Source organism: Oncorhynchus tshawytscha, linkage group LG13 (genome assembly GCF_018296145.1).
Source record: "Oncorhynchus tshawytscha isolate Ot180627B linkage group LG13, Otsh_v2.0, whole genome shotgun sequence".
Taxonomy (NCBI): Eukaryota; Metazoa; Chordata; class Actinopteri; order Salmoniformes; family Salmonidae; genus Oncorhynchus; species Oncorhynchus tshawytscha.
This window is the reverse complement of record NC_056441.1, coordinates 72,864,910-72,890,660: the sequence shown is the minus strand read 5'-3', so window position 1 is coordinate 72,890,660 and position 25,751 is coordinate 72,864,910. Positions and strand designations below refer to the sequence as shown.

The 25,751-nt window shown below is 43.5% G+C and overlaps 1 protein-coding gene across 3 annotated transcripts in view; it reads right to left on the bottom strand.

Annotated features, from left to right (window-relative positions):
* LOC112234845 (chloride channel protein 2-like) overlaps positions 1-25,751 on the bottom strand; it is a 139,285-nt gene that overhangs the window by 75,915 nt on the left and 37,619 nt on the right. For 2 of the 3 annotated variants that reach the window (XM_042296320.1, XM_042296322.1), the window contains exon 2: positions 21,617-21,664. The exons of the other annotated variant lie outside the window; for it this stretch is intronic. In XM_042296320.1, the coding sequence (XP_042152254.1) occupies positions 21,617-21,664 (48 nt within the window). The remainder of the gene's footprint in view (positions 1-21,616; positions 21,665-25,751) is intronic. 3 annotated transcript variants of the gene reach the window in all.

Sequence of the window (25,751 nt, the reverse complement as noted above, 5' to 3'; positions counted from 1 at the left end):
CAGAGCATTAGTACAGCCTGTGTGTACTATCATATAGGGGAACAGATTGTCCTGAGGCAGGAATGGTGACAGAGCATTAGTACAGCCTGTGTGTACTATCATAGAGGGGAATAGATTGTCCTGAGGCAGGAATGGTGACAGAGCATTAGTACACCCTGTGTGTACTATCATATAGGGGAACAGATTGTCCTGAGGCAGGAATGGTGACAGAGCATTAGTACACCCTGTGTGTACTATCATATAGGGGAATAGATTGTCCTGAGGCAGGAATGGTGACACCCTGTGTGTACTATCATATAGGGGAACAGATTGTCCTGAGGCAGGAATGGTGAGAGAGCATTAGTATACCCTGTGTGTACTATCATATAAGGGTAATAGATTGTCCTGAGGCAGGAATGGTGACACCCTGTGTGTACTATCATATAGGGGAACAGATTGTCCTGAGGCAGGAATGGTGAGAGAGCATTAGTATACCCTGTGTGTACTATCATATAGGGCAATAGATTGTCCTGAGGCAGGAATGGTGACAGAGCAACATGCATGTTTTTAGTACTCTAGGCTACGCACACACTCTCCAATCAACACCCTCACTGTCTGTCTAACACACACACTGATTATATAAGCAGTGTAAAACACTGTATGTGTGTTGCATCATCTCACCCACAGCCCAGCTGTGTTCTAAGAGCCCCTTCTGTTCTCTAGTCAGCATCCAGAGCAATTAGGGTTAAGTGCCTTGCTCAAGGGAACATCGACAGATGTTTCCTCTAGTCGGCTCGGTATTCGAACCAGCGACCTTTCGGTTTCTGTCCCAACACTCTTAACCGCTAGGCTACCTGCCTCTGTCTGTGAGAGCATGTACATGCAAACATATACAGTGCCTTGCGAAAGTATTCGGCCCCTTGAACTTTGCGACCTTTTGCCACATTTCAGGCTTCAAACATAAAGATATAAAACTGTATTTTTTTGTGAAGAATCAACAACAAGTGGGACACAATCATGAAGTGGAACGACATTTATTGGATATTTCAAACTTTTTTAACAAATCAAAAACTGAAAAATTATTCAGCCCCTTTATTTTCAGTGCAGCAAACTCTCTCCAGAAGTTCAGTGAGGATCTCTGAATGATCCAATGTTGACCTAAATGACTAATGATGATAAATACAATCCACCTGTGTGTAATCAAGTCTCCGTATAAATGCACCTGCACTGTGATAGTCTCAGAGGTCCGTTAAAAGCGCAGAGAGCATCATGAAGAACAAGGAACACACCAGGCAGGTCCGAGATACTGTTGTGAAGAAGTTTAAAGCCGGATTTGGATACAAAAAGATTTCCCAAGCTTTAAACATCCCAAGGAGCACTGTGCAAGCGATAATATTGAAATGGAAGGAGTATCAGACCACTGCAAATCTACCAAGACCTGGCCGTCCCTCTAAACTTTCAGCTCATACAAGGAGAAGACTGATCAGAGATGCAGCCAAGAGGCCCATGATCACTCTGGATGAACTGCAGAGATCTACAGCTGAGGTGGGAGACTCTGTCCATAGGACAACAATCAGTCGTATATTGCACAAATCTGGCCTTTATGGAAGAGTGGCAAGAAGAAAGCCATTTCTTAAAGATATCCATAAAAAGTGTCATTTAAAGTTTGCCACAAGCCACCTGGGAGACACACCAAACATGTGGAAGAAGGTGCTCTGATCAGATGAAACCAAAATTTAACTTTTTGGCAACAATGCAAAACGTTATGTTTGGCGTAAAAGCAACACAGCCCATCACCCTGAACACACCATCCCCACTGTCAAACATGGTGGTGGCAGCATCATGGTTTGGGCATGCTTTTCTTCAGCAGGGACAGGGAAGATGGTTAAAATTGATGGGAAGATGGATGGAGCCAAATACAGGACCATTCTGGAAGAAAACCTGATGGAGTCTGCAAAAGACCTGAGACTGGGACGGAGATTTGTCTTCCAACAAGACAATGATCCAAAACATAAAGCAAAATCTACAATGGAATGGTTCAAAAATAAACATATCCAGGTGTTAGAATGGCCAAGTCAAAGTCCAGACCTGAATCCAATCGAGAATCTGTGGAAAGAACTGAAAACTGCTGTTCACAAATGCTCTCCATCCAACCTCACTGAGCTCGAGCTGTTTTGCAAGGAGGAATGGGAAACAATTTCAGTCTCTCGATGTGCAAAACTGATAGAGACATACCCCAAGCGACTTACAGCTGTAATCGCAGCAAAAGGTGGTGCTACAAAGTATTAACTTAAGGGGGCTGAATAATTTTGCACGCCCGATTTTTCAGTTTTTGATTTGTTAAAAAAGTTTGAAATATCCAATAAATGTCGTTCCACTTCATGATTGTGTCCCACTTGTTGTTGATTCTTCACAAAAAAATACAGTTTTATATCTTTATGTTTGAAGCCTGAAATGTGGCAAAAGGTCGCAAAGTTCAAGGGGGCCGAATACTTTCGCAAGGCACTGTACATATTAAAGTGTGTGTTTCAACCAGCAGCAGGTGTAATCTTATCTGGTCTCTGAGCAGTAATGTGGTTAGCTCCGTCTGTGCTGCTATGGCTCGCTGGTTTTCCTTGGATACACAGTACACACATTAAAAAGCTTACCAGCGTCATTCTTTACGGAAGGCAATAACCTGCATGCCATTCCCCTCCATCCCTATCATCTCTTCTCTTCAGTTTCTCATTCACCCCATCCTGTCTTCCACCCTTCCTTCCTTACCATCTCTCTTTCTCATCACTCTTCAACCCACGGCTTTAACTTCTTTCATTACTCTTATCCTTCTTTTTCCTTTTCTACCTTCTATCTCTTCTCTTTGTATTGGTCTTCCTCTCCTTACTGGAACTTTCTTTGCTTTCTCTCTCTTTCCACTTTTATTTTCCTTCTCTTCCTCTGTCCCTAGTTTCTTTGCTCCTCCATCTCCTTCTCCTCTCCTGTCTCTCTTGGACTATCCTTTAGCCTTCTTTTTTACGCTTTCTCTCTACCTCTCTCTGTCTCTAGCAATAATACCCACATACCTGCTGAGACTAATTTAGGTTGCCTTGGATACAGAATGCGTCCGCTTTCTGTGCCAAACTAAATGGCTGAGAGAATGAATGAGTGAAGATGAACAAGTGAGAGAAAGGAAACACATAAGAAAGAGAGATAATTAGTTAGGCCTGCTTGGCTATGTGTACGACCACCAGCAAATGGCATTAGGATAGAACAGGACAGAAAACCACACCACTCAGCTCTTTAACTTTTACATATCAACTAGGAGAGAGAGGAAGAGAGGGAGGGAGAAGGAGACAAAAAAAAGTGCACGAGGGAGACGGTGAAGGGGACAGGAGAAGGAAGAAAAAGGGAGAGATTCAGCAGACACGACCAGCCATGTCCATACTCCTAAACACTGACTCTAGTGTAATATAAAACACATAAAACACAGTCCTTCCCTCCTTGACTGTAGTGTAACCCCTATAAAACACAGCCCTTCCCTCCTTAATTGTAATCTAACCCCTAATAAACACAACCCTTCCCTCCTTAACTGTATACAAACCCTTATAAAACACAGTCCTTCCCTCCTTGACTGTAGTGTAACCCCTATAAAACACAGCCCTTCCCTCCTTGACTGTAATCTAACCCCTATAAAACACAGCCCTTCCCTCCTTGACTGTAATCTAACCCCTATAAAACACAGCCCTTCCCTCCTTAACTGTAATCTAACCCCTAATAAACACAACCCTTCCCTCCTTAACTGTATACAAACCCCTAATAAACACAACCTTTCCCTCCTTGACTGTAGTGTAACCCCTATAAAACACAGCCCTTCCCTCCTTGACTGTAATCTAACCCCTATAAAACACAGCCCTTCCCTCCTTAACTGTATACTAACCCCTATAAAACACAACCTTTCCCTCCTTAACTGTATACAAACCCCTATAAAACACAACCTTTCCCTCCCTGCTCCTCACTCTCTCACAGCAACATCTCCCATAGATGGCTTCCTTATGCTATTGAGATGTTTAGGGATGGGAGGATGTTTATGTAAATGAGATATAAATGCTGTGGCTGATTCTCGGGTAAACGCCTAGTTGTGTTCCTCCATCACACCACCACTCAGTATATGGGAACGACTTACCAGCTTATGACTTCACATCACACTGAGCATGGTTACATGCACACAATAATACAATTATTGTAGATAGTCAGATTAATATACATTTCCCTAAAAATCCTGTATGCTTACTTCGATTTGGACCTTACACTGATTACGATAACCAGAGTAAGGTGTTTACATGACTATTGCAATACTCGGCCTACTGCCATAATCCGTTTAATATTGAATTATTAGAGTGCATGTAAAACGTACTCCATGATACGTCTCATTGCTGGTTAATGGCGTTATGACACAAACTCTCCTTCTCGCTTCGCTGCCTACTTCTATACCCCCTTCTCTAGTGGGGGTTTACGGTCATAAAGGGAAATGCTATGAAATAACTCCAGCCATGAGGGAGACTGGCATGACAGGATGATAACTGATTAAAACACGAAGGTGAAAACTCCAGTTCTGTTTTAGGGCTCAGTGCAAGACAGGTGGTGATGACATAAGACCTGAAAGCCGGAGCCAACCCCCAGAGCTCTCATTCTCCTCTAAGTGTGTGTGTTTAGGAAAGCGTGTATTAAGAGCAGGTGCAACCAGAGCTTCCCGGGGAGGTCTGAGCTCAGTGTATGTCAGCACCTATAGCCTGAGCCCAGCTATCAGCCAAGCCATTAGTCTGATGGGTGAATGGGTGAGTGAGCCAGGGGAGCTCTGGGGGTTGGAAGAATACCTGAGGGTAAGTCTGTCTGGTCTACTGATGGCTGACACACATTAAATGACACAGATGGATGGTGAGTAGAGGGAGGACTCTCACCGGGTGCCACTCATCATGACCAACAGATAAGTCTCTACCTCTAAACTCTACTCACCAAATCTGCCTCTGTTACATTCCAATTGCCTTCTCTTTCTGAACTCATGTTTTATGTCTTTATTTTCCTCTCTTGTTTGCTTACTGTTTTTTTCTCTAGTTCTTTCTATCTCAGTGCGAGTCAAAGTGGAGAGCTTTGATCCATGGCCAAAATGACAGACACACACATGCATGCACACACAGAGTTAGATACCACCACAACATAATCATCAATGAAGACATTATGTTGTCATGGCAACAACCCTTATATCCCCCTTCCTGCTAAGAGGACAGCTGGGACCTGTTCCTCAGGTCTAGGGGTGGAGTTTGTCCTGCTCAGATCTAGGGGTGGAGTTTGTCCTTCTCAGATCTAGGGGTGGAGTTTGTCCTGCTCAGATCTAGGGGAGGAGTTTGTCCTGCTCAGATCTAGGGGAGGAGTTTGTCCTGCTCAGTTCTAGAGGTGGAGTTTGTCCTGCTCAGATCTAGGGGAGGAGTTTGTCTTGCTCAGATCTAGGGGAGGAGTTTGTCCTGCTCAGATCTAGGGGTGGAGTTTGTCCTGCTCAGATCTAGGGGTGGAGTTTGTCCTTCTCAGATCTAGGGGTGGAGTTTGTCCTGCTCAGATCTAGGGGTGGAGTTTGTCCTGCTCAGATCTAGGGGTGGAGTTTGTCCTTCTCAGATCTAGGGGTGGAGTTTGTCCTGCTCAGTTCTAGGGGTGGAGTTTGTCCTGCTCAGATCTAGGGGTGGAGTTTGTCCTGCTCAGATCTAGGGGTGGAGTTTGTCCTTCTCAGATCTAGGGGTGGAGTTTGTCCTTCTCAGATCTAGGGGTGGAGTTTGTCCTGCTCAGTTCTAGGGGTGGAGTTTGTCCTGCTCAGATCTAGGGGTGGAGTTTTTCCTGCTCCGTTCTAGGGGTGGAGTTTGTCCTGCTCAGATCTAGGGGTGGAGTTTGTCCTGCTCAGATCTAGGGGTGGAGTTTGTCCTGCTCAGATCTAGGGGTGGAGTTTGTCCTTCTCAGATCTAGGGGTGGAGTTTGTCCTGCTCAGTTCTAGGGGTGGAGTTTGTCCTGCTCAGATCTAGGGGTGGAGTTTTTCCTGCTCCGTTCTAGGGGTGGAGTTTGTCCTGCTCAGATCTAGGGGTGGAGTTTGTCCTGCTCAGATCTAGGGGTGGAGTTTGTCCTGCTCAGATCTAGGGGTGGAGTTTGTCCTTCTCAGATCTAGGGGTGGAGTTTGTCCTGCTCAGTTCTAGGGGTGGAGTTTGTCCTGCTCAGATCTAGGGGTGGAGTTTTTCCTGCTCCGTTCTAGGGGTGGAGTTTGTCCTGCTCAGATCTAGGGGTGGAGTTTGTCCTGCTCAGATCTAGGGGTGGAGTTTGTCCTGCTCAGATCTAGGGGTGGAGTTTGTCCTTCTCAGATCTAGGGGTGGAGTTTGTCCTGCTCAGTTCTAGGGGTGGAGTTTGTCCTGCTCAGATCTAGGGGTGGAGTTTGTCCTGCTCAGATCTAGGACCAAGAGCAACTCCTGACCAGTCTTTGGGATTAGCTACTTGTAAAAACAATATGTTACATATTACTCGTTACATTTAACAAATGTAACGCGTTACTTTACAATATTACTTTGTGTGGAAAGCATCAAGTTATATTACTAGTTATATTACTTTGCGTTACTGTCATGAAAAAAACCCTAAAAATCTCAGTTTGTTTGATACCAAAGATATAAAGTAGCCTAACTCAGGTTTGATAACTTGTTTCTACTTTCGTCTGTGGCACTGCTTTCCTGTGCTAGTCTACAAGTGCTGCGCTATATATGGGCTGCTTAATTAGCCATATTTGGCATTTATTAGGATCTCCATTAGCCGATGCAAAAGCATCAGCTAAGCTTCCTGGGGTCCACTTGAAACAATACATGACATAATACTGTAAGGTTCTGTATTTATTTTCTTAGTCAACCTTGTGTTCTGTTTCGTTGTGTTCTTGAATGTAGCCCTGTTTTTTGTGTTCTTGAACATAGCCCTGTCTTTCATTTTTGTTCATTGATTTCTCCCAGAAGCAATTCTCCATCCCAGTATTGATAACCGTGAAGGGGGTTACTAAGTATGTAGAGGGCTTGATAGATTTGGGAGCAGCAGGTAATTTTATCAATCACCAGCTAGTACAAGAGCTTGACATTGATCTAACACCTGTCACCACTCCCTTAAGGATTAACACCCTGGACGGGCAGCCATTGGGATAGGTTTTGGTGTGGAAGACTCCATTCAACTTATGGAACTCCCCAAACAGCCACTCATCCTCGGACACCCCTGGCTTTGTAGTCACGACCTTGCCATCTCGTGGTGACAAGGTGAACTACTGTTCTGGTCTTCTACCTGCTTCACCAGTTGTCTCAGCCTTCCCTGCAGAGCCACCATCATTGAGGACTCTGCCTCTGCAGTGCCACCCATCATGCCATCTTAATACTCCCAGTACAGCAATGTCTTTAGCAAAAAACAAGGCCTCCACTCTGCCACCACGTCGCCCAGGGGACTATGCTTACCACCTATCTATCCCGGAAAATGAGGCAATGGAGAACTACATTGATTAAACACTCAAACGGTTTAATTCCTCCTTCTTCTTGCCTGGCTGTGTAAGGCTTCTTCATTGGAAAAAAGGACGGTGGTCTCCATCCATGTATTGATTACCATTCCCTGAATGACGTCACAGCCAAGAACCGTATTCCTCTGATCCCAGCGACCCTTGAACAAGTGGGCCACTCCAACATCTTTTTCAAAACTCGAAGTGCATATAATCTTGTCCGTGTCTGTACCTACCATCAAAGGAATTATCAAACTTATTATTAAGTGTATTTCATGGACAGAATATTAATGTTTTCTGATGTTAATAAGTTGTACATTTTATGAACATTGTTTCTCAGGCGACATGTTGTTATGGAATATTTGTCATTATTTTCTGGGTTGCTTGTTTTAAGTGCTGATCTGAGATTGAATCAAATGGAAATGTCACTGACATGTCTATGGTACTGAGTGGGCTGCCCACAGTGGGCTTCGTCCTAAGGCAGACAGTTTCAGTGCAAAAAGTGGAATTATATTATATGTGCATATGATTATTGTAGACAATACCCTTGGAGTTAATAGTTAAACGAACATAGGTTAGGTTACTTACATTTACTGCACTTCTATTTCTCTGGGATATAATACAATTTCCATGTCCTCTGTTGCTTATTATGAAATGGAGGACTGGAGCACTACCAAACCCTGACCGTCAGTCTCTTAAACCTTTACAGGATTGGTGTCCCTAAATCGGGACAGTTGTTGCTCAATATGCGAAAATGTGACTAGAATGATGTTATAAACAACAGTCAACTTTCCGGGACATAGACATGTCTTATATGGGCAGAAAGCTTAACTTATTGTTAATCTAACTGCAGTGTCTAATTTACAGTAGCTATTACAGTGAGAGAAAAAAACATTATATTGTTTGAGGATAGTGCACAACAGCAAAACACTTATCACGGCAACTGGTTTGATACGTTCACCTCTGAAGGTAAATAATGTACTTACATTCAAGAATCTTTCTCTGATATGTCATTCTGAGGGTCCCAGAAATAAAATGTAGCGCAGTTTTGTTTGATAAAATCCATTTTTATATTCAAATGTAGGAACTGGGTTCTACAGTTTGACCCCACTGCTGTCTCTGGCTCCACATCCATCCTGCCTGGCCATCTAGATGTGTGAAGGTCAGTGTCTTTTCTGTAGGGAAGCTAATGATCCATCATGTATGACAATCCTAGGAGTGTGTATTTTTTTATTACCATAGCATTTTTGTATGTTCTCTATAGTTATGTACTTGAAATTGTATCAATTGTCCAATTCGGCACATTTGGGCAAACTCGAGAAGGTCACCTGGCAGATTTGATACAAAATATTGTGTAGTGATGTAATTCTTAAATGGATCAGTCTGAAACTTTGCACACACTGCTGCCATCTTGTGGAAAACATCTAAATTACACTTAGAATCCTACATCACTGCCTCACCTTTCTCTTGCATTTCAAAAATGATGGAAAGAAAATAGAAAATGCATTTTTTTTGTAGTAATATCTTTCACCAGATCTAATGTGTTATTCCCCTACATTAATTTCACATTTCCACACACTTTAAAGTGTCCTTGCTTTAGGTCCTGAGCTATAGGCAGTTAGATTTGGGTATGTCATTTTAGGTGGAAATTGAAAAAAAGGGTTTATGTTGAAGTAGATAATCCTGGAACCCCTCTCGTTAGAGTGAATCAATGTCTTTTAAAGAGTGTCGGTTGCTTCCATAGCAACTCAAAAGGAGAAATTCCTGTCTTTGCAAAGTTTCTTCAGGAACTCGTTTAGGGTAGCGAGGCGGCTGAAATGTCCCGAATCCCTTCTATCGCCCGGCAGGGCGCCAGAGAGGACTGTTATCTTTCCTGCACAAACAAGGGTATTCAAGAGAATGTTGTAGTCCGTCCGTTCCTCAGATTGCCGAAAGCGAACGTCGGTAATCCAAAGTGAGTGACAATGGTGCCAAAATTAGAGTAGTTGGCTAGAACTGTGGGCAGGATGGAGTTGATGTCTTGGACACTGGTGCCTGGGTGACAGTGGACCTTGGTTGTCCCATAGCCCGCAGGCAGGCCAAAATCTCTCACCATCGAGCTGCTGCCCACAGCGATGCTGGTTGTGTTAGAATCCAATGGGGAAGGAAGAGGGGGAACAGAATGGGCCTGCCTCAGGCAGGGGGGAGGTGTGCTTTGACTCATGCCAGCCTGACTCACCGCACATGTAGCAGCGGATGGTGTCGGAATCCTCAGGGAGATGGAGGAAGGCCCAAGACCTTGTTTCTTTTGGTTAGCGACTGGCTGAGCTGTGGAGGGTGCCCCTGGACGGCTGCTGGCTGTTGGTGTACTCCCAGGATCAGAGCAGACTCACAGGGCCGGTATGTCCGCCTCCAGCGGGGCAAAGCAAAGTAGCTGGATCTGGTCTTCTAGGATATATGGAGGCCGACCAGACTGCCTCCCACTCGACCTCCTTCACCTTGCCAGTGTCCAGTCTCCCACTGGCCGCGGAGTTGAGCTTACAATCTGTCCAGTGGCTTGGGGCAAGTCAGTAGCGCCCGACTCATCGACCCCTTGGCTGTAGGAGGTATTCAGAACTGACATTCCGTGTGCCTGGGCTGCAACAAAGTACTTAGAAAGCACATCTTGTTTTTCCCACAGCTGAGCTTGCAGCTGGAGAATCTCTTCCCTAAGCTGCTTGATGATGATACATTTGGAACAGACAAAGAATTTATCTTAATTTATCAGTTCCACCTTACAGTTGAAGTCGGACGTTTACATACACCTTAGCCAAATACATTTCAACTCAGATTTTCACAATTCCTGACATTTAATCCTAGTAAAAATTCCCTGTACCAGGTCATTTAGGATCACCACTTTATTTTAAGAATGTGAAATATCAGAATAATAGTAGAGTGATTTATTTCACCTTTCATTTCTTTTGTCACATTCCCAGTTGGTCAGAAGTTTACATACACTCAATTTAGTATTTGGTAGTATTTCCTTTAAATTGTTTAACTTGGGTCAAATGTTTCAGGTAGCCTTCCACGAGCTTCCCACAATAAGTTGGGTGAATTTTGGCCCATTCCTTCTGACAGAGCTGGTGTAACGGAGTCAGGTTTGTAGGCCTCCTTGCTCGCACATGCTTTTTCAGTTCTGTCCACAAATTTTCTATGGGATTGAGGTCAGGGCTTTGTGATGGCCACTCCAATACCTTCACCTTGTTGTCTTTAAGCCATGTTGCCACAACTTTGGAAGTATGCTTGGGGTCATTGTCCATTTGGAAGAACCATTTGTGACCAAGCTTTAACTTCCCGACTGATGTCTTGAGATGTTGCTTCAATATATCCACATAATTTTCCTCCTCATGATGCAATCTATTTTGTGAAGTGCACCAGTCCCTCCTGCAGCAAAGCACACCCACAACATGATGCTGCCACCCTCGTGCTTCACGGTTGGGATGGTGTTCTTCGGCTTGCAAGCCTCCCCCTTTTTCCTCCAAACATAACAATGGTCTTTATGGCCAAACAGTTCTATTTTTGTTTCATCAGACCAGAGGACATTTCTCCAAAAAGTACACTCTTTGTCCCCATGTGCAGTTGCAAACCGTAGTCTGGCATTTTTATTGCGGTATTGGAGCAGTGGCTTCTTCCTTGCTGGGTGGCCTTTCAGGTTATGTCGATATAGGACTAGTTTTACTGTGGATATAGATACTTTTGTACCTGTTTCCTCCAGCATCTTCACAAGGTCCTTTGCTGTTGTTCTGGGATTGATTTGCACTTTTCGCACCAAAGTACGTTCATCTCTAGGAGACAGAAGGCGTCTCCTTTCTGAGTGGTATGACGGCTGCGTTTTCCCATGGTGTTTATACTTGCGTACTATTGTTTGTACAGATGAACGTGGTACCTTAAAGCATTTGGAAATTGTTCCCAAGGATGAACCAGACTTGTGGAGGTCTACATTTTTTTTCTGAGGTCTTGGCTGGCTGATTTCTTTTGATTTTCCCATGATGTCAAGCAAAGAGGCACTGAGTTTGAAGGTAGGCCTTGAAATACATCCACAGCTTCACCTCCAATTTACTCAAATGATGTCAATTAGCCTATCAGAAGCTTCTAAAGCCATAACGTCCTTTTCTGGAATTTTCCAAGTCAACTTAGTGTATGTAAACTTCTGACCAACTGGAATTGTGATACAGTGAATTACAAGTTAAATAATCTGTCTGTAAACAATTGTTGGAAAAATTACTTGTCATGCACAAAGTAGATGTCATAACCCGACTTGCCAAAACTATAGTTTGTTAACAAGACATTTGTGGAGTGGGTGAAAAATGAGTTTTAATGACTCCAACCTAAGTGTATGTACAGTGCCTTGCGAAAGTATTCGGCCCCCTTGAACTTTGCGACCTTTTGCCACATTTCAGGCTTCAAACATAAAGATATAAAACTGTATTTTTTTGTGAAGAATCAACAACAAGTGGGACACAATCGTGAAGTGGAACGACATTTATTGGATATTTCAAACTTTTTTAACAAATCAAAAACTGAAAAATTGGGCGTGCAAAATTATTCAGCCCCCTTAAGTTAAGACTTTGTAGCGCCACCTTTTGCTGCGATTACAGCTGTAAGTCGCTTGGGGTATGTCTCTATCAGTTTTGCACATCGAGAGACTGAAATTTTTTCCCATTCCTCCTTGCAAAACAGCTCGAGCTCAGTGAGGTTGGATGGAGAGCATTTGTGAACAGCAGTTTTCAGTTCTTTCCACAGATTCTCGATTGGATTCAGGTCTGGACTTTGACTTGGCCATTCTAACACCTGGATATGTTTATTTTTTAACCATTCCATTGTAGATTTTGCTTTATGTTTGGGACATTGTCTTGTTGGAAGACAAATCTCCGTCCCAGTCTCAGGTCTTTTGCAGACTCCATCAGATTTTCTTCCAGAATGGTCCTGTATTTGGCTCCATCCATCTTCCCATCAATTTTAACCATCTTCCCTGTCCCTGCTGAAGAAAAGCAGGCCCAAACCATGATGCTGCCACCACCATGTTTGACAGTGGGGATGGTGTGTTCAGGGTGATGGGCTGTGTTGCTTTTACGCCAAACATAACGTTTTGCATTGTTGCCAAAAAGTTCAATTTTGGTTTCATCTGACCAGAGCACCTTCTTCCACATGTTTGGTGTGTCTCCCAGGTGGCTTGTGGCAAACTTTAAACAACACTTTTCATGGATATCTTTAAGAAATGGCTTTCTTCTTGCCACTCTTCCATAAAGGCCAGATTTGTGCAATATACGACTGATTGTTGTCCTATGGACAGAGTCTCCCACCTCAGCTGTAGATCTCTGCAGTTCATCCAGAGTGATCATGGGCCTCTTGGCTGCATCTCTGCGTCTCTCCTTGTATGAGCTTAAAGTTTAGAGGGACGGCCAGGTCTTGGTAGATTTGCAGTGGTCTGATTCTCCTTCCATTTCAATATTTTCGCTTGCACAGTGCTCCTTGGGATGTTTAAAGCTTGGGAAATCTTTTTGTATCCAAATCCGGCTTTAAACTTCTTCACAACAGTATCTCGGACCTGCCTGGTGTGTACCTTGTTCTTCATGATGCTCTCTGCGCTTTTAACGGACCTCTGAGACTATCACAGTGCAGGTGCATTTATACGGAGACTTGATTACACACAGGTGGATTGTATTTATCATCATTAGTCATTTAGGTCAACATTGGATCATTCAGAGATCCTCACTGAACTTCTGGAGAGAGTTTGCTGCACTGAAAGTAAAGGGGCTGAATAATTTTGCACGCCCAATTTTTCAGTTTTTGATTTGTTAAAAAAGTTTGAAATATCCAATAAATGTCGTTCCACTTCATGATTGTGTCCCACTTGTTGTTGATTCTTCACAAAAAAATACAGTTTTATATCTTTGTGTTTGAAGCCTGAAATGTGGCAAAAGGTCGCAAAGTTCAAGGGGGCCGAATACTTTCGCAAGGCACTGTAAACTTCAGACTTTAACTGTATGTTCCTTCTCCTGTGTAGATATCATCTTGCACCTAGCGCATTTGAGCCCAGACGTAGACACAAATACCACTGGTGTTTTGACTCTAGCACTGCTAGCGTCATCTTGATCTGTTAGCATGATGGCTAACCATTAACTGTTTTTTTTGTTGTTGTAGGAATCCGGGACACAACTTGTGGTCCCAGCCTAAAAACCTAACCCCATTGCAGAATCCTTAGCTATCAGAACTTTCTTATTATTATTATTATTTATGATTTTGGGCTCGGGAGGTGAAGGTCGAGTGTCATCTGAAACATGACCCACCAAACCGAGCTTCTTAACACCCGCCCACTTAACCTGGAAGCCAGCCACACCAATCGAACTCGGATCTGTAGTGAAGCCTCGAGCATTGCTGTGCTGTGCCTAAGACCGCTGCGCCAATCGGGAGGCCCAGCTATAAGAACTTTAAAGATGTTGTTGTTGACATGATTAAAACCTATTTAATGAAAACTAATTCATAAAATGAGTGTAGACAGTACATTGATCTGTTGAATAATCGTTTTATTCAAAATCTTTTTCTTCAGCCTCCAGTTCTGATTACAGACCACATGTACCCAGACCCTTAGAGCTGTATAGCGGGCACACTTGCCACTAGAAGGGAAAGTCCTATATGGGCAGAAGCGATAAATGCAAAGATCAGAGGTGTGCCCTTTATACATTCCTATGGACAGCAGCTGTCATGACATTTTTCCAAACAGCCTTTCTCCGCTTGCTTGAGAACTAAATGAAGAAACAAGTCAAGATCGGCTCGTGGAAACACACACCCGGTAGAGATATGATTCTGAAACTAATGCACACGTTGTTTGACAAAGTAACTGTAATAATATTTCCCAATTTGAGAAAGTAACGTGTTACTTTATTACATTACTCATAAAATGAATCTGATTACGTAACACGTTACATAATTAGATTACTTCTAGAGCACAGCTTCTGGCCCAGTATGCCACTGTTTTTTTTAAATCACAAAATTGATTATGATGGCAGTGTAGTGATGATGGTTAGTGAGGGCCATGATGATGATGGTTAGTGAGGGCCATGATGATGATGGTTAGTGAGGGCCATGAAGATGATGGTTAGTAAGGGCAATAATGATGTTGGGGAGGACGAAAGGATGAAGATGATGCTAATCATGATGATGATGATGATGAGAACAATGATGATGTTTATCACATGTCCCTTCCCCTTACAGTAACAACCTCTCACCAGAGGTGACCCATTAAAACAACAGTCAACTCTGACTGTAGAAGGCCAGATGGAGCCATTCATGATCACAATGAGGAATCATTACCATAAGTGGGAAAGTGTGAGTGTGTGTAAGTGATAGAATGTGAGGAGAGAAAGAAAGGTGGAGAGAGAATGTGAGGAGTGAGAGAAAAGAAGAGCGAAAGTTGGAGAGAGGGAGATATGATAGAGCGAGTGATAAGAAAGAGGTGGAGTGATGGAGAAAATAATGGAGTGATAGTGGTGAGAAAGAGTGATGGAGAGACAGAAAGAGAGAGAGATGATAGAGAACCAGGGTAATAATCAATGGTGACACACAGGGGAGCAGTGGGCTGTGATAGCTGCTTCATTTCCTGGCTTACCAAAGGGCAGAAAAACCTGCTGCTTTCTTTCACTCCCTCTCTTTCTCTCTTCCTCCTCTCTTTCTTTCAACCTTTACTGTTCATCTGCCCTTCTCTTTATCATTCTTCCTCTCTCATTCAATTTCTCTCCCTTAGTCCCCTTCTGTGCTCCCCCTCTTTTCGGACTTTATTTTTCCTCGCCCAAGCCCTCCCCCTCTCTTTCCCTCTCTTTCTCAAACTACCCCTCTCTCCCTGACCCTCCTCTTCCAGGCTTTTCCCTCTCTTTCTGAAACTACCCCTCTCTCCCTGACCCCCTCTCCCAGGTCTTTCCCTCTCTTTCTGAAACTACCCCTCTCTCCCTGACCCCCTCTCCCAGGTCTTTCCCTCTCTTTCTGAAACTACCCCTCTCTCCCTGACCCCCTCTCCCAGGTCTTTCCCTCTCTTTCTCAAACTACCCCTCTCTCCCTGACCCTCCTCTTCCAGGCTTTTCCCTCTCTTTCTGAAAATACCCCTATCTCCCTGACCCCCTCTCCCAGGTCTTTCCGCTCTCTTTCCCTCTCATTCTCAAACTCCCCCTCTCTTCCTGACCCCACTCTCCTTCCAGCCCCCCCCACTCCCCCGTCTAACTCTCAACCTTTACATTTCCGGTCCCTCTCTCCCTCTCTATTCATCCCTCTCTCTCATGGTGCAGAGTCAGCTCTTCCACACTGCAGTTCACTGCAGCTACACAACACACTTTTCACACTGTTTCAACCATTCTGCTGACACACACTTCATCCCAATGATTTTGTAACACATATCTAATGTGCATGAATATATACTGTAGGCATTTCACGTTATGTAGACACTCAATTATGCACATACATATTAATGCCAATAGTTGTATAGATACGTGTAATCCATATAAGATAGATTATGAGAGCACAGGTTTACACAGAAATAAGAATAAATAGAATGGGCTTGGAACCTCTAACCCTGGCAATTTGACTGGTAAACTCATGGGTACACTCGTAATGGCTGCCTGGTATCGTGAAGCAAACATTTCCATGGTAGAATGTTCGCTAAAATGATGTTAACTGATGTGGCTCATGCAATACTCCGACTCGATATTCACGTCATAAGAAGGAATTCCCGTCGACCACGCCCACAAATTGGGGAAAACAAACATTCTTTCCCATTGACCCCCATTGTAAAAGGGTCAACTTCGTCGTAGATTGTTAAAAATAAATAACAAAACATGCCTTAAAGTTGCTGTGTTCTGCGTTTTGTAATGTCATTTGAGTTGATTCAACAAATCACAGCACAGATTGATGGGTACACTTCCTGCATTTACTTCCTGCTTTGCTGCTATGGGTACACTTGCAATGGCCACCAATCCACCCATTAAGTCATCATTGATTTAAATGGGACACCCAATCTATTCATTCTTATTTCTATGGGCTTACAGTGAATTCTGAAAGTATTCAGACCCCTTCCTCTTTTCCACATTTTGTTATGTTACAGCTTTATTCTAAAAATGATTAAATACAAATTGTTCCTCATTAATCTACACACAATACCCAATAATGACAAAGTGAAAACAGGTTTTTAGTATGTTTGCAAATGTATAAAAAAAAGTAAAACAGAAATACCTTATTTTATACTGTAAGTACTTAGACATTTTGCTATGAGACTTGAAATTAAGCTCAAGTGCATCCTGTTTCCATTGATCATCCTTGAGATGTTTCTACAACTTGATTGGAGTCCACCTGTGGTAAATTCAATTGATTGGACATGATTTGGAAAGGCACACACCTGTCTATATAAGGTCCCACAGTTGACAGTGCATGTCAGAGCAAAAACCAAGCCATGAGGTTGAAGGAATTGTCCGTACCGCTCTGAGACAGGATTGTGTTGAGGCACAGATCTGGCGAAGGGTACCAAAATATTTCTGCAACATTGAAGGTCCCCAAGAACACAGTGGCCTCCATCAAATCAAATCAAAATCATATCAAATGTATTTATAAAGCCCTTCTTACATCAGCTGAGTGCTGTACAGAAACCCAGGCTAAAACCCCAAACAGCAAGCAATGCAGGTGTAGAAGCACGGTGGCTAGGAAAAACTCCCTAGAAAGGCCAGAACCTAGGAAGAAACCTAGAGATGAACCAGGTTCTGAGAGGTGGTCAGTCCTCTTCTGGCTGTGCCAGGTAGAGATTATAACAGAACATGACCAAGATGTTCAAATGTTCATAGATGATCAGCAGGGTCAAATAATAATAATCACAGTGGTTGTCGAGGGTGCAACAGGTCAACACCTCAGGAGTAAATGTCAGTTGGCTTTTCATAGCCGATCATTCAGAGTATCTTTACTGCTCCTGCTGTCTCTAGAGAGTTGAAAACAGCAGGTCTGGGACAGGTAGCACGTCCAGTGAACAGGTCAGGGTTCCATAGCCGCAGGCAGAACAGTTGAAACTGGATTAGCAGCACAGTCAGGTGGAGTGGGGCAGCAAGGAATCATCAGGAGGACAGCAAGGAGTCATCAGCAAGGAGCCATCATTATTAAATGGAAGAAGTTTGGAACCACCAAGACTCTTTCAAGAGCTGGCCGCCCGGCCAAACTGATCAATCAGGGGAGAAGGGCCTTGGTCAGGGATGTGACCAAGAACCCTGGTGGTCATTCTGACAGAGCTCCAGAGTTCCTCTGTGGAGATGGGAGAACCCTCCAGATGGACAACCATCTCTGCAGCACTCCACCAATCAGGCCTTTATGGTAGAGTGGCCAGTCAGAAGCCACTCCTCAGTAAAAGGTACATGACAGCCCGCTTGGAGTTGGCCAAAGGCCACCTAAAGTCTCTCAGACCATGAGCAACAAGATTGTCTGGTCTCATGAAACCAAGATTGAACTCTTTGGCCTGAATGGCAAGCGTCACGTCTGGAGGAAACATGGCACCATCCCTACGGTAAAGCATGGTGGTGGCAGCATCATGCTGTGGTGATGTTTTTCAGCGGCAGGGACTGTGAGACAAGTCAGGAGAGGGAAAGATGAACGGAGCAAAGTACAGTGAGATCCTTGATGAAAACCTGCTCCAGAGCGCGCAGGACTTCAGACTGGAGCAAAGGTTCACCTTCCAACAGGACAACGACTCTAAGCACACAGCCAAGATAACGCAGGAGTGGCTTTCGGACAAGTCTCTAAATGTCTTGGAGTGGGGCAGCCAGAGTCCGTACTTGAATCCGATCGAACATCTCTGGAGAGACCTGAAAATAGCTGTGCAGAGATGCTCCCCATCCAACCTGACAGAGCTTGAGAGGATCTGCAGAGAAGAATGGGAGAAACTCCCTAAATACAGGTGTGCCCAGCTTGTAGCGTCATACCCAAGAAGACTTCAGGCTGTAATCGCTGCAAAAGGTGCTTCAACAAAGTACTGAGTAAAGGGTCTGAATACTTATGTAAATGTGATGTGTTAATGTGTAAATGTGTTATTTTCTACATTTGCAGAAATGTCTAAACTTGTTTTTGCTTTGTCATTATGGGGTATTGTGTGTAGATTGGCTAACTATTTAATCCATTTTAGAATAAGGCTGTAACGTAACAAAATGTGGAAAGTCAACGGGTCTGAAACTTTCCGAATGCACTGTACACCCATTAAAACACCCACCTCTGGTCTGTAATAGTTGCCTCAGGACCAAATAGAGGAGCAGCGCACGCACAAGCACACCCACACACACAGCAGGCAGTCAGGGCCTGTTAATTAAGGCATTAATAAGAGTGTGTGTGTGTATAGTGAGTGATCATGGATCATTCCAGTGTTCTTAAAGCAGGGTGAACTGGCCTGTATATTGATCACTCTGTCACACTGCAGTTCTCACTGCTTAATCAAAGACATCTGTCTCTCTCCAGACCAGACCCATGCTACATTTATTTCTCTTTATTAGTCTAGAACAATAACCCTGGGCAGAAAAGAGCTGTCGTTTTCCCCTCACACAAGTACACACACCATTGATTAATGCATGACTTCAGGCAGCGTAGCTAGTGTTTGTGTGTGTGTGTAGAGAGAAAGAAGGATAGTAGTAATTTTCCATCTTCACCAGAACAAAGTTACTCCCCCTTGAGAAACACACTACTCTATCAGCTGTATGTAGCTAGGTGATGAGGTGATGGGTTATAGCTAAGGTTGCAAATCTACCAGTCATTTATTTACCAAAGTTATTGGAATCTATGGTAACTTTTGTAATTTATACTTTAATAACTTCATTTTTAGTATACATATTGTATATCTGGGTCCATATTCTCCTTGAGTTTCTAGTAGATAGACCATATGGTTAAAGAGAAAATAGACAAATTAATGAAAAAAAGCATCTATAGTGAATAACAATATAAACGTAACATGTAAAGTGTTGGTCCCATGTTTCATGAGCTGAAATAAAAGATCCCAGAAAAGTTCCATTCGTACAAAAAGCTTCTCTCAAATTTGGTTCACAAATTTGTTTACATCCCTGTTAGTGAGCATTTTTCCTTCGCCAAGATAATCCAACCACCTGGCAGGTGTGGCATACCAAGAAGATGATTAAACAGAATGATCATTACACAGGTGCAACTTGTGTTGGGGACAATAAAAGGCCACTCTAAAATGTGCAGTATTGTCACACAACACAATGCCACAGATGTCTCAAGTTTTGAGGGGGCGTACAATTGGCATGCAGACTGCAGGAATGTCCACCAGAGCTGTAGCCAGATAATTTTATGTTATTTTCTCTACCATAAGCCACCTCCAATGTCGTTTTTGAGAATTTGGAAGAACGTCCAACCAGCCTCACAACCGCAGACCATGTGTAACCATGCCAGCCCAGAACCTCCACATCCTTCTTCCTCACCTGTGGGATCGTCTGAGGCCAGTCATCCGGACAGCTGATGAAACTGAGGAGTATTTCTGTCTGTAATAAAGCCCTTTTGTGGGGAAAACAAATTCCAATTGGCTGGGCCTGGCTGCCTTGCCAGGGTGGGCCTGGGAGGGCAATGGCCCACCCACTCGAGTGCCAGGCCTACCCATGGCTGCGCCCCTGACCAGTCTTGTAAAATCCATAGATTAGGGCCTAATGAATTTATTTCAATTGATGGATTTCCTTATATGAACTGTAACTCTGTAAAATCATTGAAATGATTGCATGTTGCGTTTATATTTTTGTTCGGTATAATTAACAATGGCATTATTATCAATTAACACTGCAACTCTTCCAACTATTGTCTTTTTTCACATGTTGTTTGGCCCCCAAAAATTACAAAAGACATAGTAAAATAAATAAACGTGTTTAAAATGTGTATAAATGACATTGACATTTTAGTCCTTTTAGAAATTACGCAGATCTTTAGATGTTGTACACATGAAATTGTCATTCCGAACTTTATCTGCAACGTTATATTCCAGTTTGATACCTCTGTCCATTCCACAGGTAACTGCCAAAATAAAGGAAACATTTGAGTAAATGAGGGATACAAAGTATATTGAAAGCAGATGCTTCCAAACAGGAAGTTCCAGACACTTGTAGACTATGCCAAGGCATGTTCTGGCGACTCGTGTTGGCCCAACGCCCTATTAAGACACCAAGTGTCCTTCATTCTGGTAGTTACCGGTAGCAGCAGGTTACACAGAACAGAACAGCTGGATAAAGGAAACGGACCGAGTCGCACAAAATAGAAAATATCTTTGTGGATCAAATTAAGAATGACACAATTTCACGTGTAACACATCTAAAGACCTGCATCCCTACAGTGAGAGCATTTCTGTTTCTAAAATTATGTAGTCAGGTGTTTTTGGAGCATTTGTTCCTGTTTTCTCATAGCCCCAGCACAATGAGTATGAGGAAATTAAAATCTCCGGTTGCATTAAGTTTCTCAAAAACAAGTGAAATCACAAAAAAGTGTCTAGACCCTTCTATAATATTCTATTTACAGAAATATGTTAGATTTAAGGTAAGGGTTAAGCTTAGGGTTAACTAAAGGTTATGATTTAGGGCACTGTAGGGGCGTCCCAAGAATCCCGGATAGCACTTACCCTTGTTTCAGCAAGAGGCAACAAAGTTTGACAGTTATTTATGACAGTTATTTAATCCTTATGACGGTCTTCATCCATAACCATTGGTTAAATGGTTATACAGAAATTGTGCCAGTCCTAGTTCAACCTGTTACTGACACACAGTCCTGACTTATCTTCATTTTAGTTGGTTTGCTATTCTTGTGAGGACTTCTGGTACTCACAAGTATAGTAAAACATGTACACACACACACACACACACACACACACACACACACACACACACACACACACACACAGCATCAGAAGACACAATATGAAGCCTTCACACTGAGACAGACAGATGGTGTTGTTGTTTAATTGATGGCGTTATTAATAAGGTAGGAGGACCCACCTTCAATGCGTTTAATACAGTTCAGTACATCTTATTATTGTTTAATAATGTTTTAATATGTTAGGATGTGATGATAATCATAACGGTTGTTTGAGTTTACCAGACAGAAAGTCCCGGGGTGGAGCCTGAGTGTAGGGATACCCTGACCCTGGGGACAAACCACACAACACAGTTAGGGAACGTATGTGTGTGTGAGAGAGAAGGAGTTTGTGTGTCCATGGGTGTGTGTGTGTGGGATTGATATATATCTCACAGTGCAGTACATACAGTACCAGTCAAAAGTTTGGACACCTACTCATTCAAGGGTTTTTCTTCATTTGTACTTTTTACTAATAGTGAAGACATCAAAACAATAATATAACACATATGGAATCATGTAGTAACCAAAAAAGTGTTAAACAAATCAAATGATATTTTATATTTGAGATTCTTCAAAGTAGCGACCCTTTGCCTGGATGAGAGCTTTGCACACTCTTGGCATTCTCTCAACCAGCTTCATGAGGTAGTCAACTGCAATGCATTTCAAACAACAGGTTTGACTTGTTAAAAGTTCATTTGTGGAATTTCTTTCCTTCTTAATGCATTTGAGCCAATCAGTTGTGTTGTGACAAGGTAGGGTTGGTAAACAGAAGCTAGTCCTATTTGGTAAATGACCTAGCCAAATTATGTCAAGAACAGCTCAAATAAACAAAGCAAAACGACAGTCCATCATTACTTTAAGACATGAAGGTCAGTCAATCCTGAAAATATTGAAAGTTTCTTCAAGTGTACTCGCAAAAACTATCAAGCGCTATGATGAAACTGGCTCTCATGAGGACCGCCACAGGAAACGAAGACCCAGAGTTACTTCTGCTGCAGAGGATACGTTCAGTAGAGTTACCAGCCTCAGAAATTGCAGCACAAACAAATGCTTCACAGAGTTCAAGTAACAGACATCTCAACATCAACTTTTCAGAGGAGACTGTGAATCAGGTCTTCATGGTTGAATTGCTGCAAAGAAACCACTACTAAAGGACACCAATATGTAGAAAATACTTGCTTGGGCCAAGAAACACGAGCCATGGACATGGAAATTGGTCCTTTAGTCTAATGAGTCAAAATGTAAGGTTTTTGGTTCCAATGCTGTGTGAGACGCAGAGTAGGTGAACGGATGATCTCTGCAGGTGTGGTGTGGGGGTCCTTTGCTGGTGACACTGTCAATTATTTATTTAGAATAAATAACTTAACCAGCATGGCTACCACACCATTCTGCAGCGATACGCCATCCCACCTGGTTTGCGCTTAGTGGGACGATAATTCGTTTTTCAACAGGACAATGACCCAACACACCTCCAGGTTGTGTAAGGGCTATTTGACCAAGAAGGAGAGTGATGGAGTTCTGCATCAGATGACCTGGCCACAATCACCCGACCTCAACCCAATTGAGATGGTTTGGGATGAGTTGGTAGAGTGAAGAAAAAGTAGCCAAAAGTACTCAGCATATGTGGGAACTCCTTCAAGCTGGTTGAGAGAATGCCAAGAGTGTGCAAAGCTTTCATCAAGGCAAAGGGTGGCTACTTTGAAGAATCTAAAGTATATTTTGTTTTGCTTAACACTTTTTTGATTCTATATGTGTTATGATTACAGTTTTGCTGTCTACACTATTATTCTACAATGTAGAAAATAGTAAAAATAAGGAAAAATCATTGAATGAGTAGGTGTGTCCTAACTTCTGACTGGTACTATATGTCAATACAATGCACAGTTTAAATAACATTCAGCATATTACTAGGTTCTGGAGTGTTTCCATGACGTGACCAGGAAGAACCCCTGGCCCTACATACAGGTAACTTCCAAAATAAAGGAAACACTTGAGTAAGTGAGGAATACAAATTATATTGAAAGCAGGTGCTTCCACACAGGTGTGGTTCCAGAGTTAATTAAGCAATAAACATCCCATCATGCTTTTGGTCATGCATACAAATGCTGGGCAGGCCATTATTTTGGCTACGCCCCCATACGATGACAATGCCTCCACCCACAGGGCACGAGTGGTCACTGAATGGTTAAATGAGCATGAAAATTGTGTAAACTATATGCCGTGGCCCTCTCAGTCACCAGATCTCAACACAATTGAACATTTATGGGAGTTTCTGGAGTGGCGCTTGAGACAGCGTTTTCCACCACCAGTAACAAAACACCAAATTATGGAATTACCCATGGAAGAATGGTGTCTTCATCTCTCCAATAGAGTTCCAGACAATTGTAGAATATATCCCAAGGTGCATTGAAGCCGTTCTGGCTCGTGGTGGCCAAACGCCCTATTAAGACACTTTATGTTGGTGTTTCCTTTATTTTGGCAGTTACCTGTATCCGTCTTTGTTTAAATCCACCACGGCTCTTTCATGATGGCTGGGACCTAAGAGGAGAGTCAGTGATCAAGGAGAAACAGAGGCAAAGAAATCAAGAACAAACAAGTGACACTGAGTTAAAGAGAGAGGAAGAGTAGCGAGAGGGGGCTAGGGAGCAATATTGTAAGAGAGACAGAGAGAGAGAGAGAGAGAGAGAGAGAGAGAGAGAGAGAGAGAGAGAGAGAGAGAGAGAGAGAGAGAGAGAGAGAGAGAGAGAGAGAGAGAGAGAGAGAGAGAGAGAGAGAGACAGAGAGAGACAGAGAGAGAGAGAGAGAGAGAGAGAGAGAGAGAGAGAGAGAGAGAGAGAGAGAGAGAGAGAGAGAGAGAGAGAGAGAGAGAGAGAGAGAGAGAGAGAGAGAGAGAGAGAGAGAGAGAGAGAGAGAGAGAGAGAGAGAGAGAGAGAGAGAGAGAGAGAGAAAGAGAGAGAGAGAGAGAGAGAGAGAGAGAGAGAGAGAGAGAGAGAGAGAGAGAGAGAGAGAGAGAGAGAGAGAGAGAGAGAGAGAGAGAGAGAGAGAGAGAGAGAGAGAGAGAGAGAGAGAGAGAGAGAGAGAAGAGAGAGAGAGAGAGAGAGAGAGAGAGGAGGATAAGCAGAGAGGAGACAAAGGAGCAATACAGCAAGAGAAAAAAAGAGAGTGAGAGAAAGAGGTAGAGAGAAATTGAGGGGGAAATACAGCCAGAGAGGGAGAGACAAAGGATGAGAGGGAGAGAAAGAGAGGGAAAGAAAGAGGGAGAGACAAAGGATGAGAGGGAGAGAAAGAGAGGGAAAGAAAGAGAGGGAGAGACAAAGGATGAGAGGGAGAGAAAGAGAGGGAAAGAAAGAGAGGGAGAGACAAAGGATGAGAGGGAGAGAAAGAGAGGGAAAGAAAGAGAGGGAGAGACAAAGGATGAGAGGGAGAGAAAGAGAGGGAAAGCAAATCAGAGATACTGCAAGAGAGAGGGAGGTAGGTAGTTCAATATTGCGTAATGGCTAGGCATTGTAGAGCTACACTCTAAGTTAGGAGAAACAGAGGCAAAGAAATCAAATAAACAGAATGTTGCAGCCTGCCTGGTGTTCAACCTTCCCAAATTCACCCATGTCTCCCTGCTCCTCCGCACACTCCACTGGCTTCCAGTCGGAGCGCGCAGCCACTACAAGACCATGGCATTTGCCTACGGATCAGCAAGCCCCTCTCTACCTTCAGGCTCTGCTCAAACCCTACACCCCAATCCGAGTATTCCGTTCTGCCACCTCTGGTCCCCAGAGATTGCCTGCAAAGACAACAAGCTAAGTCCGATGATGATGTGACACTCCGCCCCAGACCATGACGGACCCTCCACCTCCAAATTGATCCCACTCCAGAGTACAGGCCTCAGTGTAACGCTCATTCCTTCGATGATAAACGCAAATCCAACCATCACCCCTGGTGAGACAAAACCGCGACTCGTCAGCGAAGAGCACTTTTTGCCAGTCCTGTCTGGTCCAGCAACGGTGGGTTTGTGCCCATAGGCGACATTGTTGCCGGTGATGTCTGGTGAGGACCTGCCTTACAACAGGCATAAAAACCCTCAGTCCAGCCTCTCTCAGCCTATTGCGAACAGTCTGAGCACTGATGGAGGGATTGTGTGTGCCTTGTGTAACTCGGGCAGTTGTTGTTGCAATCCTGTACCTGTCCCGCAGGTGTGATGTTCGGATGTACCGATCCTGTGCAGGTGTTGTTACACGTGGTCTGCCACTGCGAGGACGATCAGCTGTCCTTCCTGTCTCCCTGTAGCGCTGTCTTAGGCGTCTCACAGTACAGACATTGCAATTTATTGCCCTGGCCACATCTGCAGTCCTCATGCGTACTTGCAGCATGCCTAAGGCAC